A 15,452-nucleotide genomic window follows, 5' to 3' on the forward strand; every position below is an offset into this window, starting at 1 on the left:
GATGAAGGCGGCACCCTTGAGGAGATTAAATCCAGTAGGAGAGATAAGATATGTACACAAATCATTTTAAATAAGCACGAAGTGCTGCAGGATATGAGGAAGGAGAGTTACCTGGTTTGATCAAAGTCAGGCAGGATCCATGAGCTGTGACTTGGAGAACAAGCACACTTCCCACAAGGGAAGATGCAGAGATGATACTCACGGTGCAGAAAACAATCTCATTTGTCTACAAGGATGTGGGGAGATAGAAACGGAAAGCACACAGGTTCGGACATGCGGTGCCTTGAGCAACTATCCACTGGGTATGGAAAACTCACTGAAGACCCTCACCAGGGTGAGAGTCCTGATCAAGTTAGTCTCTAGACACTCAGCCTGGCAGTTGCCTGATGGGGGGACCAAAAGGGACAGAAACCAGGGGTAGAGAACCAGAGCTTTAGTTCCGATGGGAGTAATGAAGGCCTGATGGAAGGCAGCACTATGGGGACAGAAAAGGAAACAGGTGTGTACAGGGTTATGGAGGGGATCAAACAGAGCCCAAATTTCACTGAATGGGAGGAGATGAGCGGAGAGAAGGACATCAAAATGACTTTGGAAAACTAGAAACCGTAAGACAGAAATGTGTTTTTCAACTAGCAAAAATGATTTTAAGGTGGAATGACAGAAGATGACAGTGGCATTCATAGGCGTATGGACACGAGGAGGAAGAAGAGAGCTGGGGGATGCTTCTCCTTTGTGAAGGTTAACAGGTCATGGAGATGCCCAGAACACAGTCAAAAATACTTAGGAGAGAGATAAGGATGGAGAGAGAGATATGGGAGTCACCCACACAGGGGTACCAGTGGGGACTGTGGGACACAGCAAAGCATTCTGAAGGGAGAACTAACCTAATGAAGACCTACATTTAAAGAACACAAAAAACAGGGGCACGTGGGTGGCTCAGTCGGTTAAGTATCTGACTCGGTTTTGGCTCAGGTCATGATCTCATGATTTCATGAGTTTGAGCCCCACATCAGGCTCTGTGCTGACAGTGCAGACCCTGCTTGGGATTCTCCCTCTCCCTCTCTCTGCCCCTCTCTCAGATGCTGTCTCTGTCTCTCTCAAAATCGACTTTAAAAAATTTTTAAAAAAAGAGCAGAAGAAACAGAAACAATGGGGGAAAGTAAAAAGAGTAAGTATTTACTGAGCCCTAACCAGATGCTTGTGCTGAGATGCACATACTGTTATCTGTGAAGTATTTTTCCCATTTTATGGATGAGAAAACAGAGTCTCAGGTTAATCCACCAAACAACCCAGATGCCCAGATCAAAAACATGAGAGTCATTCCCTTCAAGTCCATTTCCTTCACCTCTCACAGTCTAGTGCAACATATCTTGTTAATTCCACCTTTGAATCTTCCTTGACTCTATTCCCTTCTTCAAACTTTACTTTGGGCCTCCAATTCTTCCCTGCCTGGGCAGAAACCTCCTATCTCCAGATCTTCCCACTCATGATCTCACTCAGCACCAATCCATCTCCTCTCCTACCACCATCCACTTCTCACCAAGCCTTCAGAAGCTTACAAGGCCCTTGGAAGGATGGCCCCGCTTATCTCTCTCTAGGATCACCTTGAGCCCCTCTGTAAGCACCCCGCACTCAAGCCTCACAGACCTACCTGTGGCTCACAGAATCCAGCTAGCATTCCATATCTGCACACATTCCCTCTCTCCCAAGACTATCTCCAATTGTTCAAGAGTAATTTAGGCAACATATCCTCAAGTTGATCTTTCCAAGGGCCTGTTTTCTGTACTTCTCATTGCCCTGGCCATACCCCCATCATAGCACTTATCATACTACAATATTTTATCCATCTGACTGTCTCTCTCACTGTTTTATTAATATATTAACAGCAGTTTGGGAGCAGGGATTTTCTTCTATACACTGGTGTCTAACACTCAACATTTCTTGGTAGAATTAATAAGACAATCAATTCAAACCCAAATCTGATTTTGAGGTCCACATTCCTTTCACCAGACCATAATTTCAGAGAGGAGACAGAGAAATAAGATAGTGTTGGATGAAATGGGGCACCTGGGTGGCTCAGTCGGTTAAGCATCCAACTTTGGCTCAGGTCATGATCTCATGGCTTATGAGCTTGAGCCCCACATCTGGCTCTGTGCTGACAGCTCAGAGCCTGCAGCCTGCTTCACATTCTGTGTCTCCCTCTCTCCCTGCCTCTCCCCAACTCATGCTCTGTCTCTCTCTCTCTCAAAAATAAATAACCACTAAAATAAAAAAAATAAAAAAAAAGATAGTGTAGGATCACAAAAAGGCAAGAGGTCATCTATGAAAAACCCACAGGGGTTCTTGGGTGTCTCAGTTGGTTAAGTATCCAACTCTTGATTTCAGTTCAAGTCATGATCTCAGTTTGTGAGATTGAGCCCTGTGTGCGGCTCCATGCTCTAACCAGGGAAATTAGGTAAGGAAAAGAAATACCAGTCATCCATATTGGAAAGGAAAAAATAAAACTATTTCTATTCCCAGATGATGTGATCTTACATACAAAAAATATCCTAAGGAATTCAGAACATAATTATTAGAACATAAAACAAGTTCAGCTAGGTTATAGGACACAAGACCAATATATAAAAACCAGCTATATCTCTATATACTAACAATGAACAATATGAAGTACAATTAAACAAATAATCCCATTTGCAATAGCATCAACAAGAAAAAACACTTAGGAATAAATGTAACAAAAGAAGTACAAGACTTGTACGCTGAAATCTATGGAACATCATTGAATGGAAGTAAAGAAGGCCTAAAAATTGGAAAGATAGCCATATCAAAGACTAGAAGATTTAATACTGTTAAGATGGCAATATCCCCCAAATTGATATACAGAGTCAACATAATCCCCTTCCAAATCCAGCTGCCTGTTTTGTTTTGTGGTTTTGGGTTTTTTGTTTTTTTGTGGTTTTTTTGTTTTGTTTGTTTTGTGGGTTTTTTTTTTTTTTTTTTTTTTTGCAGAAATTGACAAACTATAAAATTCATGTGGAAATACAAGGGACCCAGAATCACCAAACCAATTTTGACAAAGGAGAACAAAGTCAGAAGACGCACATTCCCTGTTTTCAAAACTTATTACAAAGCTTCAATAATCAAGACTGTTTGGTATTGACATAAGGACAGACATACAGATCATTCAGATGTTTTAGGTCAATGGAACAGAATTGAGAGTCCAGGAAAAAACCGGACATTAATCATCAGTGGGTCTTTGACAAGGGTGTCAAGACAATTCAATGGCGAAAGAATAGTCTTTTCAGTAAACGAAGCTGGGACAACTGGATGTCCACACGCAAAAGAAGTAACTTGGACTCCTAGCTCACACCATATACAAAAATTGACTTCAAATGGATTATTATACACCTAAAAGTAAGAGCTAAAACAATAAAACTCTGAAAAGAAAACTTAGGACTAAATCTTCATGACCTTGGCTTAGGCAAAGATATCATACATATGACACCAAAATCAAAAGCAACAAAAGAAAAACTAAGGTGACTTCATCAAAATAAAAACAATTTGTGTTTCAAAGGACACCAGCAAGTGAAAAGATAATTCACAGATTACAAGGAAAAGCTTTTCAGATCATATATCTGGGAAGGGACTCGTATCCAGAATATATAAAGAATTCCTACAACTCAACAATAAAAAGACAAATAACCTAATTTTTAAATGGGCAAAGGAAACATTTTTCCAGGAAGATATGCAAATGGCCAATAAACACATGAAAACTTACTCAACAGTGTTAGTTATTAGAGAACTGCCCATCAAAACCACAAGATGACACTACTTCAAATCTATGAAGATTACTAAAAGTTTAAAAAGTTTGACAGAGGTGCCTGGGTGGTTCAGTTGGTTAACCATCAGACTCTTGATCTCAGCTCAGGTCATGGTCTCACGGTTCATGAGTTCCAGCCCCATGTCAGACTCCACACTGACAGATGGAGCCTGCTTGGGATTCTCTCTCTCCCTCTCTCTGCACCTCCCCTACTTGTGCTCTCTCTCCCTATCTCAAAATAATACACTTTTTTAAATAATAAAAATTAAAAAAAATAAAGTTGCAATTTATAAAAATAAGTGCATAAAAATTTTAAAAATCAAAAGTCAGACAATAACAAGTGTCAGGGAAGATGTGGAGAAACTGGAACTTTCACAGACTGCCGGTGGGATTATAAAACGGCATAGCCACTTCGGAAAATAGTTCGGCAGTTCTAAATGTTAAATATAGTCACCATGTGACCCGACAATTCCACACCTAGGAATACACCTGAGAGACCTGAAAACATACATCCACACAAAACTTGTATGCAAATCTCATAGCCTCATTTTTCACAAGAGCCAACACGGGTAGAGCCCAATGTCCATCAGCTGAAGAATAAACAAAATGCAGTGGATGTGCACAATCCAGTTTAAAAAATGCAGTGAAGAACTGACACATGAAACAACAAAAATGAGTCTTTGTCTCAATTTTACCTGCAGGATTTTAATTTATGGAGGTTACAGAGTGATGACACAGAAAAGTTAATGCCATTGAAAGAAGATGTTTATTACTTACCATTCTTGAGCAGAGGGCGCACCATATCACGCAAGACCACATAGGGAAGCTCCAGTTTGGGTCTGGGGACAGGAGGAGTAGGAGAAAACAGGAGCCAGAGCTTTTATTGCGTTTTCTGCAGGAAAGGCAAGGCAGGACAGGGTAAATCATTTAGGACTGGCTTGTCTGAATAATTCTGATAGGCTTTGGGAAATAGGGGCTGTCCCTAGCTATCTGGTACCTGGCTCTGGGGTGATTTAGGGCAAAGGAAATAATGGCTTGGTGTGTAAGTGGTTGATAAAGTAGATGGTTGGTTCAGGCTGTGGGTTCTGGACTGGTTCATTTGCATATGAAAAGTGTGCTCCCGGGTGAGCCCTTTGCTCTCTCTGGGAGAGGCAGTCTCTGCCCAGTCATAGAGACCACAAACATCAGAGCATCAAGAAGAAAGAAAATAAAGGGTGCTTGGGTGGCTCAGTTGGTTAAGTGTCCAATTCTTGATTTGGGGTCAGGTCATGATCCCGTGGTTTGTAGGATTGAGCCCCATATTGAATTTGATGCTGTGCGTGGAGCCTGCTTGAAAGTCAGTCTCTCCCTCCCTCTCTCTCTCTCTCTCTCTCTCTCTCTCTCTCTCCTAAAAAAAAAAAAAAAAAAAAAAAAAATCCTTAAGGCTGTGATCCTGGCTGGGGGGGTTTCAGGGTGCTGTTGGCACGGACAATGTGTGAAGATTATGGCACAGTCAGGGACTCATGGTCTAAGAAAAGAGCTACTTAATGATGAAGAATCATGGTTGCTCAAAAATGTTCCAAGCAGCCTATCATACAAATACCATGGGGAAGGCTATATGGTAGTAGGTTTTTATCGACTGGGTGGGGAAAACAAGCTGTATTAAATTGGGCTGCACACAGGACATCCCAGTGAGCTCCAGGCAATTTAAGATTAAAAACTGAGTAACAAAATGGGGCTAGACATAAATACTTGGTAGTCAACTGTAGGTTTTAGAGAAATATGAAAAAGTAAGCTTTCTCTAGGAAGTGAAAATGGAACATTTGCTAGGTTCTACCTTCCACTTGCCAGGCACTGCATTAGGGGATTTTTCTAAATGATTAGAAGGTAATTCTGACTTTCCAGAGTTCTGTAGACTGATAAAGACAAGGCTGAAAAACAATATGAACAAGAGCCTCCGGACCACAGAAGATGAAATGGTTTTGTCCAGAGAGTTTTCTTGAGATCGAGGATTAGGAGAAAGAGGTGAAATCCAATCGGAGAGAGAAGTGGAACTCAAAGAAAAGGAGACCGCCAATGGCTTCAAAAGTAAAGGACGGCACTGCCAGATTCAATCAGAAACCAATAGCTGGGGGAATAGTTTCGATACAAATTTAAGATTGGAAGCCCAAAAAGCTAAGAGAGAGAGACAGAAGTTGTCCTCAAATATACCAAGAGAATAAAAGACTTCGGAAGGAAGAAATGTTGCTTTGGAGGGAAGAAATAATCAAGAAAGGAGAAGGAGTTTCCTAACAATTCCAGCTATCCAACAACGGAACAGCCTCACCAGGGAGGGCGCACTCTGCTGCTGGAAGAGAACATTCCCGAGTGCATGTCCCTAATAGCTGTTTGGAGATAACAACTCGAAGCTGTCACACTGGGGAGGAGACAGAATGTGCTTTAGGTCTTACCTCAATAATTCAAAGCTGCCCAGGTCAACGTTTATTTATTTTTGGGACAGAGAGAGACAGAGCATGAACGGGGGAGGGGCAGAGACAGAGGGAGACACAGAATCGGAAACAGGCTCCAGGCTCTGAGCCATCAGCCCAGAGCCTGACGCGGGGCTCGAACTCACGGACCGCGAGATCGTGACCTGGCTGAAGTCGGACGCTTAACCGACTGCGCCACCCAGGCGCCCCGAAAGCTGCCCAGGTCAGAGAGGGAACAGTTGTTGGGGGGAAGAAGAGGGAGAGAGAGAAGTTTGCACGGGGAGTCCATCCATTTGGATTTGGATTTGGACTCACTACTCATGGTGGAAGGGATGGTTGTGGCAGGGTGTGGAGTGCATGGTTGAGAATCTCAACTGACAGGCCTGCAGAGTTTAAAGACTGGAAACAAGAGGTGGAGGGAAGCTACTCAAAGGCACAGGGATTTACAGGGAAGCTCAGGCATCACTTCCTCTGGGAGACAGAACAGTCCAAGGAGAGAAACTCCAGAGAAGCTCCATCTTTCTGTCAAACAGGCTGGGTGGCCCATCAGCGGGGGTAGGAGGCTGTGGGCAGGGGCAAGTGGTAGAACGGGAACTCAAAATAGCCGGGAGGGTTTCAAAACACATAAAAAGTAATCATGAAATAAAAATCATATGGCACCTTCTGGGGTTGAAAATTATAGTCGGCAGGGTCTCTGGGACTTTGTCTCCCCCTGCTGAGTCAAGAGAAATGAGCGGCCTGAGATGGGGAAAAGAACGTGACCGTGAAAGGCTGGCTTCTTTTGGTGTGGGCAGAGGGAGGAAAACATAAATGTTGATATGAAAATCTCCTTGTAGATCAGAACCACCACAGTCCCGTAGCACTGAATGAGCTGGTAAGACGTGACATGGCTGTGCGAGAGCCAAATGGGAGACGGATGTGGGAAGGGGGACCGCTCTGGGTCATTCCTATGTGCCACCCTTGTGAGTCTTTTCTCGACAAGATTCTTGGGGCGCCTGGGTGTCTCAGCCGGTTGAGCGTATGACTTCAGCTCAGCTCATGATCTTGTGGGCTGTGAGTTCGAGCCCTGTGTTGGGCTCTGTGCTGAGAGCTGCCTGGAGCCTGCTTCAGATTCTGTGTCTCCTCCTCTATCTGCCCCTCCCCTGCTCATGCTCGCTCTCGCTCTCTCTCAAAAATAAACAATATTGGGGCGCCCGGGTGGCTCAGTCGGTTGAGCATCCGACTTTGGCTCAGGTCATGATCTCACAGCTCGTGAGTTCGAGCCCCGCGTCGGGCTCTGTGCTGACAGCTCAGAGCCTGGAGCCTGTTTCTGATTCTGTGTCTCCCTCTCTCTCTGCCCGTCCCCTGTTCATGCTCTGTCTCTCTCTGTCTCAAAAATAAATAAACATTTAAAAAAAATAAACGTTAAAAAAATTTTTTTTTTTCAACGGTTATTTATTTTTGGGACAGAGAGAGACAGAGCATGAACAGGGGACGGGCAGAGAGAGAGGGAGACACAGAATCGGAAACAGGCTCCAGGCTCTGAGCCATCAGCCCAGAGCCTGACGTGGGGCTCAAACTCACAGACTGCGAGATCGTGACCTGGCTGAAGTCGGACGCTCAACCGACTGCGCCACCCAGGCGCCCCAAAAAAAATTTTTTTTAAGATTCTTAACTAACCCGTCCCTTTATCCAGAGGCTGTTTCAGTAGCCTAAGTGATTGCAGGGGTGAGAGGTGTAAGGGTGGGGTGGGGTAGCTTGGGTCTTGTTTTAACTTAATTAGGAATCTTTCTTTCCGTCTTGACACGGGCTTATTTCTCAAAAGTTCTGCTAAACGACAAATCTGGGTGACAATGCCACACTTACGTTCCCTCCAAGAACTTGTCTATAGAATCACCTTTTACATGGGGGCGCCTGGGTGGCTCAGCCCGACCCTTGATTTCAGCTCAGGTCATGATCTCAGGGTCGTGGGTTTGAGCCCCTCACCGGGCTCTACACTGACAGCGCAGAGCCTGCTGGAGATGCCCTTCCTCTCTCTCTCCAAAAAAAAAAAAAAAAAAAAAAAAATCATCTTTTTCATGAACACAACTGGTGGTGCAATGATGAAACCTATTTCACGACTACAGGGGCCTCTGGGGCAGGGTCTCTGCAGACTCTTCTTTAGTGACGGCTGCTTCACGCCCACCCCAGCCCCACCCTCCTGGCTCGTTATTTTATAACCCCATTAACATATTTGTCCCCTGAAACAAAGGCAACTCACGTATGCTATTCATTAGGTGGTAATTTTAATGGAAACCAACTGCATTACTGTTGGGTTTCTGAAACTTTTCTATGGTGAGGCTAGGACAATGAACGGAACGCTAAAGAAATAAGAGACTGCACATACACACACGCGCAGAAACTCGGACTACGGTCTCCTGATGTCCCTCTTTAGAGCGTGATGATAACTATTAAACAAGGTGAAGGCCTTTGAAGTCCTTAGATGAAAGGTTTCACGTAAATACGATTATCCCATTAAAAGCCACAGCATTCTGGTCAAACGGGGCAGCCTGTTTGTCAGCACCTCACTGTGATAGAGGGGATTCAAAACAGTGTCAAATGATTTTGCTACTTCTTGAATTTGTGGAGGAGCAAAAAAGACAAACGAAAAAAAAGTTACTTCTTTAACAGGAGGGCAAGAGCAGGCACTAGAAAGCGGACTACTGGCATCTTAGGGGCCAGCGCCTTGTTCTAGGTTAATTAAGCATTCATTAGAAAGAAAGGTAAGAAGCAGGGATCTTGGTCAAGAGGCAAGAGGCAGACCTGGCTAAGGTGAGTGTGTGAAACCCGTGCACCCAGCGGCCCCGGGAAGAGGGAAGAAATGACAATGCAGGAGTCTGTCAGGGTGCAGAACCCCCCTGAGCCTCAGAGAAAAGGGCTGAGGAAAAGAGGGAAGAGGTGTTCTTTAGGAAGGGAAACGTGGGGCAGAAGCCACCTGCAGAGGGAAGCCGCGGGCTGGAGCAAGGACGGCAGCCCGAGGGGTCTGGGCGCAGGGCCGCGCAGCAGGTGTAGGGCCGGAGGCAGCCGTGATGCAAGGGTTGCTCGCGCCCCGGGACCCCGGCCCTCGGAAAAGATGGGAGCAGTTACACGATGTAAACACCTTGTAGCCTAGGATAAGATTCACTGGGAGGGGGCTGCATGGCATAGTGGGAAAGGCACCCGAGTTGAGTCAAAAGGCCTGGGTTTTTATTTAGTTCTGTTTCTGTCACTTACTGACTACGTGACCCTGGGCAAACCCCTGAATGTCTCCGAGCCTCAGCTCTCGATCTAAGGAACAGAACCACACGTCCTGCCTGCCTCACAACAATGCAGTGGGCATAAAAGGGCGTAGTGAATAATGGGTGGGCACTTTTTAAAGATGTACAGGCATAAGAACTGTTATGTCAGGATGATGGGAAGACCACACCCCTGGATGCTCAGGTACAGAATTTTTCAATTATTAGACTTAAGATATATAGGGGTGCCTGGGTGGCTCAGTTGGTTAAGCATCAGACTTCAGCTCAGGACATGATCTTGCACTTTGTGGGTTCAAGCTCCACATCGGGCTCTGTGCTGACAGCTCGGAGCCTGGAGCCTGCTTCAGATTCTGTGTCTCCCTCTCTCTCTGCCCTTCCCCCACCCATGCTCTGTCTCTCTCTCTCAAAAAAAATAAACATTAAGAAAAAGATATATGTACATATGTACATGTGTGTATGGTTATATGCAACATGTATACTTATATATAACATACATGTTGTTCCCTATAATAACCTATGACACACACATATATAACCACGAACCTATGTTCACATATGTAAACATCATTATCTCATCGTCTGATTTATTCAGATACATGCTGAAACAGACTTGGTCACCAGAAATGATCAAGGCACTTAAGGAAAAGCAAAAGGATGGTGACCCGGAATCTAAAAGTGCAAGAGGCCACACGGGAAGGTAAACGGGCTTCCTTGATTAAATGGCTGCTGCATCCTTGGACATGAAGCTGACTCTTTGATGCTCACGATTTAATTGAGGAAATGACAACCAGAAACAACCAGAGAACAAAACTGAGCAGTAAAATCAATCAGCCTGGGGCAGACTGTGTGGCCTACGAATAACAGCTCTGGGAGTTTGAAGAAGAAAAAGAGCACTCGGAGTGGGGTTGTCAGGACAGGCTCCTCGGAGGCAGGGCTCCAGGGGCTGAGCGGGAGGAACAGCACTGGAACAGCAGTGTAAGGAGCGGGACAGTCCAGGCCAAAGCACACAGCAGGAACAGAGACAGCAGCTCGAACAGCATGAGACCTGCGCTGCAGCAACAAGTTCACTGTTCCTGTTGCCTCGGCCCTGACAGGTCTCCCAAAGAGCCTGAGGAGAGGATAGCGAGCCGTACGCCAGCCGGCCTCAGCACCTGGCCGCCTCCTGCAAGAGGTGGACTGTTTCTAAGGCAAAGGGAAGGGCCATTTGCAGGGTCAGGGACCACACTCCGCTCTGCCCACCCTCCACTCTCTCATCTTCCTTCCACCTTTTCCAACATGATCACCTTTTACTTAGCACCAACCATTAGGCGTTGGAGGAAAAGCGCAGCAATCTCATGGGGGAGTTAGATGTCAAAATAGCTAAGAGAGAAACAGCTAAGCACCGAGTAAGTACTTCTGCTATTCCTAGACAGGGAAAGGGCGACGGTGGATGCTAGGGAGGCTGGCTGAGAAAGGCTGCTGGGACTAGCTGCTGCTGGACAAGCCTTGAAGGAAAGTTCAGGCTCACAAGGTGGAGAGTTAAAAAGGGGTATTACAGACAAGAGGGTACGAACAACAACAGAAACGCTCATAACACGGCTGAACTATACGCTTAAAATGGTAAGATGGTAAATGTTAGGTTATGCGTATTTTTTTGTAATTTTTTTTTTTTTTACATTTATTTTTGAGAAACAGAGTGAGACAAAGCGTGAACGGGGGAGGGGCAGAGAGAGTAGGAGACACAGGATCTGAAGCAGGCTCCAGGCTCTGAGCAAGCGGTCAGCACAGAGCCTGATGCGGGGCTCGAACCCACGAACTGTGAGATCATGACCTGAGCCGAACTCGGATGCTCAACCGACTGAGCCGCCCAGGCGCCCCAGGTTATGCGTATTTTAATCACAGTTTTTTAAAAACTTAAAAAAATTAAAAACAGGTGATTCCTAAAAAAAAAAAAAAAAAAAAAAAAAAGACAATAAGGTATGAAAACGCACTGCCATTTGTAGCAAGGGATAAAGCCAACCATCTGACTCTGTAGAAGATTCACATAGAGTGGCAAAGGGAGATTCGGTAAAGAAACAGCTAGAAACTGGACTGTGGAAAACTTCATGCCAGATGGCACTTGATTTTCTAACTTTGTGGTCCAAGGATGGGCTTCAAGTTTTGGCCCATGAACACCCTGTAACAAATCTTCAATGTTCATTCATATGTGCGTTTTGATCTAGACAGAGGGTAATGGCTTTCAGATTCTCAAAAGGGTTTATGACTTAGAAACCTTGGGGTGCCTGGGTGAGTCCGTGAGTTAAGCATCTGACTCGATTTCGGCTCAGGTCAGGATCTCAGAGTTTGTGAGTTCAAGCCCCGCATTGGGCTCTGCACTGACAGCACGGAAGCACCTTGGGATTCTCTCTCCCACTCTCCCTGCCCTCCCCTGTTTAAGTTATCTCTCACACCCAGTAAATAAATAAACCTTTAAAAAGAAAAAAGAAAAAAAGGAAACCTTGAAAACCACTCACATAGGCAACTGGCAGAGCGGTGTGGTTGGGACGGGACAGGGAGTTGAAGTTACAGAAGTTGAGTGCATTTCCCTGGAGACTTGCTCTTAACTATACGCCAGATAGTATGTAACAAACCGATGCCACACCCGTCTTTAGTGGTTTCTTATTCACTAAGTGCTTAACAGAGCTATTGGTAGGTAAGAACAGCTCATCAGGGAAAGTTGCTGACACTTACAGAAAAGAAACTAACAGAGACTAAACAGAGAACCCAGTAAAGGGGATAGGAGGTCAGATGATTCAATACATTAAAATGCTACAGAAGCCAGAGAAAAAATGGCCAGGGGAAGATGAAGTGATTACCAATGTCAAGTACAAGAGAGGAAGTAAGAAAGATAAGAAATGAGGAAAAGAGATCTCCATATTTAATGATCTTCAGATGTACGGTGTCTGTAGGTGATGAAATAAGAGGCTGGAGGGTAAGGATATGGTGTCTAAACTGGGGCATTTGGGGACAGCTGGGTGGCTCAGTCGGTTAAGCGTCCAACTTTGGCTCAGGTCATAATCTCACGGTTCATGAGCTTGAGCCCCTCATCGGGCTCTGTGCTGACAGCTCAAAGCCTGGAGCCTGCTTGGGATTCTGTGTCTCCCTCTCTCTCTGTCCCTTCCCCGCTTGCTCTGTCTCTCTCTGTCAAAAATAAATAAATGTTAAAAAAAAAAAAATTAAACTGGGGCACTTGTAGAGAAGGGAGGTACTGTTGATAATTATATCAGAACAACAAGAATCAGAACAACAACAGCCAGAAAGGCAGCAGATAACCATCCATTAACTCAAAGGGTTTGACTGTGAAAAGAAAAATAGGATAGGAATCAGTAGAACTAGTAGGGATAAGAAAAGGCTTTATCAGTTATTTATCTAGGAGGCAGAGAGGACTTGTGGAGGTTTTTGTTTTGTTTTCTTTAGAGTGACAGACAGAGAGGGAGCAGGGGACAGGGGCAGCGGGAGACAGAATCTTCAACAGGCTCCATGTTCAGCGGGGAGCCCCACGTGCGGCTCTATCCCACAACCCTGGGATCATGACCTGAGCCAAAACCAAGAGCCGGATGTTCAACTGACTGAGCCACAGGCATCCCTGGGGCTTCTGGAGGTTTTTAAGGAGAAAGGAAGGAGGAAGCAGATGAGAGCACACTGCAGCCTCCATCCCAGAGTTCATGATGCACACAGAGGGCAGGCACTCAGGCATTTCCTGCATGAACATTTATTGAGCAACTCTGGTCTTCCAGGAAGCAGGAAGGAACAGAATGAGCAGGAGCGGGGAGGAGACGTTCTTCCTTTGAAACTACACAGGAGAGAAGAAAACACAGTATGACTAGGAAGGGCAGGCCAGAATAACCTTCCTCAACCTCGTGAGCATCTGAGACGTAGCTGCCAGAGAAGCTGTCATTTCCAAATGAGCTTTCCCTATGGTCAAGGGAAAGGAAATTAATAAGAAAGTGAAGCTAGCAGTTCTTTAAAGCCGATTCCTATGTAGGTGGCCAGAACTAGAATACGGAAATCTATCTATCATGCAATATATCCTTTCGTTCAGAGCCGAGCACTTATCTATTTATAATTTCACTATATGTACAGCTTGGGGGCTACAGCTACAGAGAGGTCAGGGGAACACTCACCCAGTTGAGTTTCAACAGGGTAAGAAAATAATGTTGGTGTCAGGATACAAAGATGCTACCATACTGATAATGCAGACAGAGAGGAAACTCACAGCAAAATGTCAGAAGGAGGTTAAATCATAAAAATGGCATCCGTCTACGGACAACTCTTAAATTACAATCAGGCAACTCATCCAAACTTAGTATAATCTCACACAAAGGGGAAGGGAAAGTGTCCACAAAACGTAACAGAAATGGGGCCATTTCTGGGGCTAGCTGAACACTCTGGCAACACCGTAGGGTCAGTAAATGGTCAACAGCAGGAAATCATAAGGCACGAATCACGTTCTAGAACAAGAAACTCAGAGTATATATTTAAATAACCAGATGGACAGATATTTACTACAAAAGTCAGTTTATTTTCCCTTCCTGTGTTTCATATTTTCCCTTTTTTGTCAGTAATGAGCAATTAACTGATTGGAAATCTGCTTGATTAAATAACATTAACAAGTCCATAAACACATCACACTTTACAGTATAAAGTAAGAAGCTGAAAAATATTCCCTATCCCAATGTGAATTAGGCAGCCCTCAAAATTGCACATTTTCCCCCTAGTTTGTGTCCATAATTTAAAATATATATATATATACAGAATGACTTTAACATATCGGTAATTAGTATAGAATTCACAGCCTTGAAGACATACACACTACAAACTTCTAAAGAATAGATGCCTAGTCCTCAGGCCCTAGTAACCCATTCATATGATTCAAGGTCACATACCTAACACTTACTAGGACAAAAGGTTTTTCCTCTAATTCTAGTCTTCTGCTGAGGTAACTCAAGGAACCCGGTCGTGAGAGAGATCAATTCTCTGAAAACAGGGCTAAGGAGATTAGCTTCCTAGTGGATCCTAACGTTCCCAGACAGAAAATCTGGGGTGGAGTACTTCAGTTGTGAGCTACACCTTGGAATGTTCACAACAACTGATGATGTACCTTATGGTCCTTGAAAGGAAGACTGAATACTTCCAGGAATCGAAGTAAATTTTGAATGAAGACAGAAGAGAATGAGCTGACAATAATTTGAAGATATTTCTGCATCCAGAGCTGAGTAACTTTAGATCAGATACAGAGTGACCGAGCCAGTCACCATGTAGTGTGATTTTCCCACCACAGTTTAACAAAGGGATTCTTTGTCCGAGGCAGCCTTACGCTTGATCCAGCTTGAGCACTCGACCAGGATTTGATGCTTCAAAGATGAGCCGCTCTCTGCAAACTCATTATCAAAGCAAAATCCAATGATCCTTTCCTATTCATGGAGCCCGTCACTGATACGAACCATGTGCGACTGTCTCATGGTCACTCAACTTTCCGGGCTGGAGAATCCAGTCCAGGTCCAATACAGTACTTAAGGTGAAAAGGATAAATCTCAACAGGCCAAGTAAAGACGCTGGCAGATTCATAGGCCACTCAGTACGTTTATGGAACGACAGCAATAAAATCATCCACGATAATTTGTGTAGTGCAGAAAAACAGCCCAGCCTTCACCAATCGTCGGCGTCACAAGGTGAAAGGGGCTTGCCGATCTGAGGTTTCCTTGGAGCTCTTAAGACAACGCCCAAATAGGGTGAATTAAACGAGATAAGAGTCCTGATGCGTCTCCCAGTGTTCTTTTCTCCTGCAGGCACCACTCACTCACTCAGTGAGTGAGCCTGTCGTCTTTGCATAAGATGGCGTATTTCCCTCACTATTAATGGTGAGATAAATAGAATCGTACAACTCGTCTGTGGAGAGAAAAAAGCATTAAA

The 15,452-nt window shown here is 44.6% G+C and overlaps 1 protein-coding gene across 7 annotated transcripts in view; it reads right to left on the bottom strand.

Annotated features, from left to right (window-relative positions):
- The window catches only part of SLC37A3 (solute carrier family 37 member 3), a 156,902-nt gene that overhangs the window by 97,640 nt on the left and 43,810 nt on the right, over positions 1–15,452 (bottom strand). For 6 of the 7 annotated variants that reach the window (XM_045495874.1, XM_045495869.1, XM_045495870.1 and 3 more), the window contains one exon: positions 14,041–15,428. In XM_045495874.1, the coding sequence (XP_045351830.1) occupies positions 15,336–15,428 (93 nt within the window). In that variant the 3' untranslated portion in view covers positions 14,041–15,335. Of the gene's footprint in view, positions 1–4,597; positions 4,713–14,040; positions 15,429–15,452 lie in introns of those variants that run through there. The other variant, XR_006716584.1, reaches the window with a different exon arrangement.

This window comes from Leopardus geoffroyi, chromosome A2, assembly GCF_018350155.1.
Source record: "Leopardus geoffroyi isolate Oge1 chromosome A2, O.geoffroyi_Oge1_pat1.0, whole genome shotgun sequence".
In the NCBI taxonomy this organism is placed as follows: Eukaryota; Metazoa; Chordata; class Mammalia; order Carnivora; family Felidae; genus Leopardus; species Leopardus geoffroyi.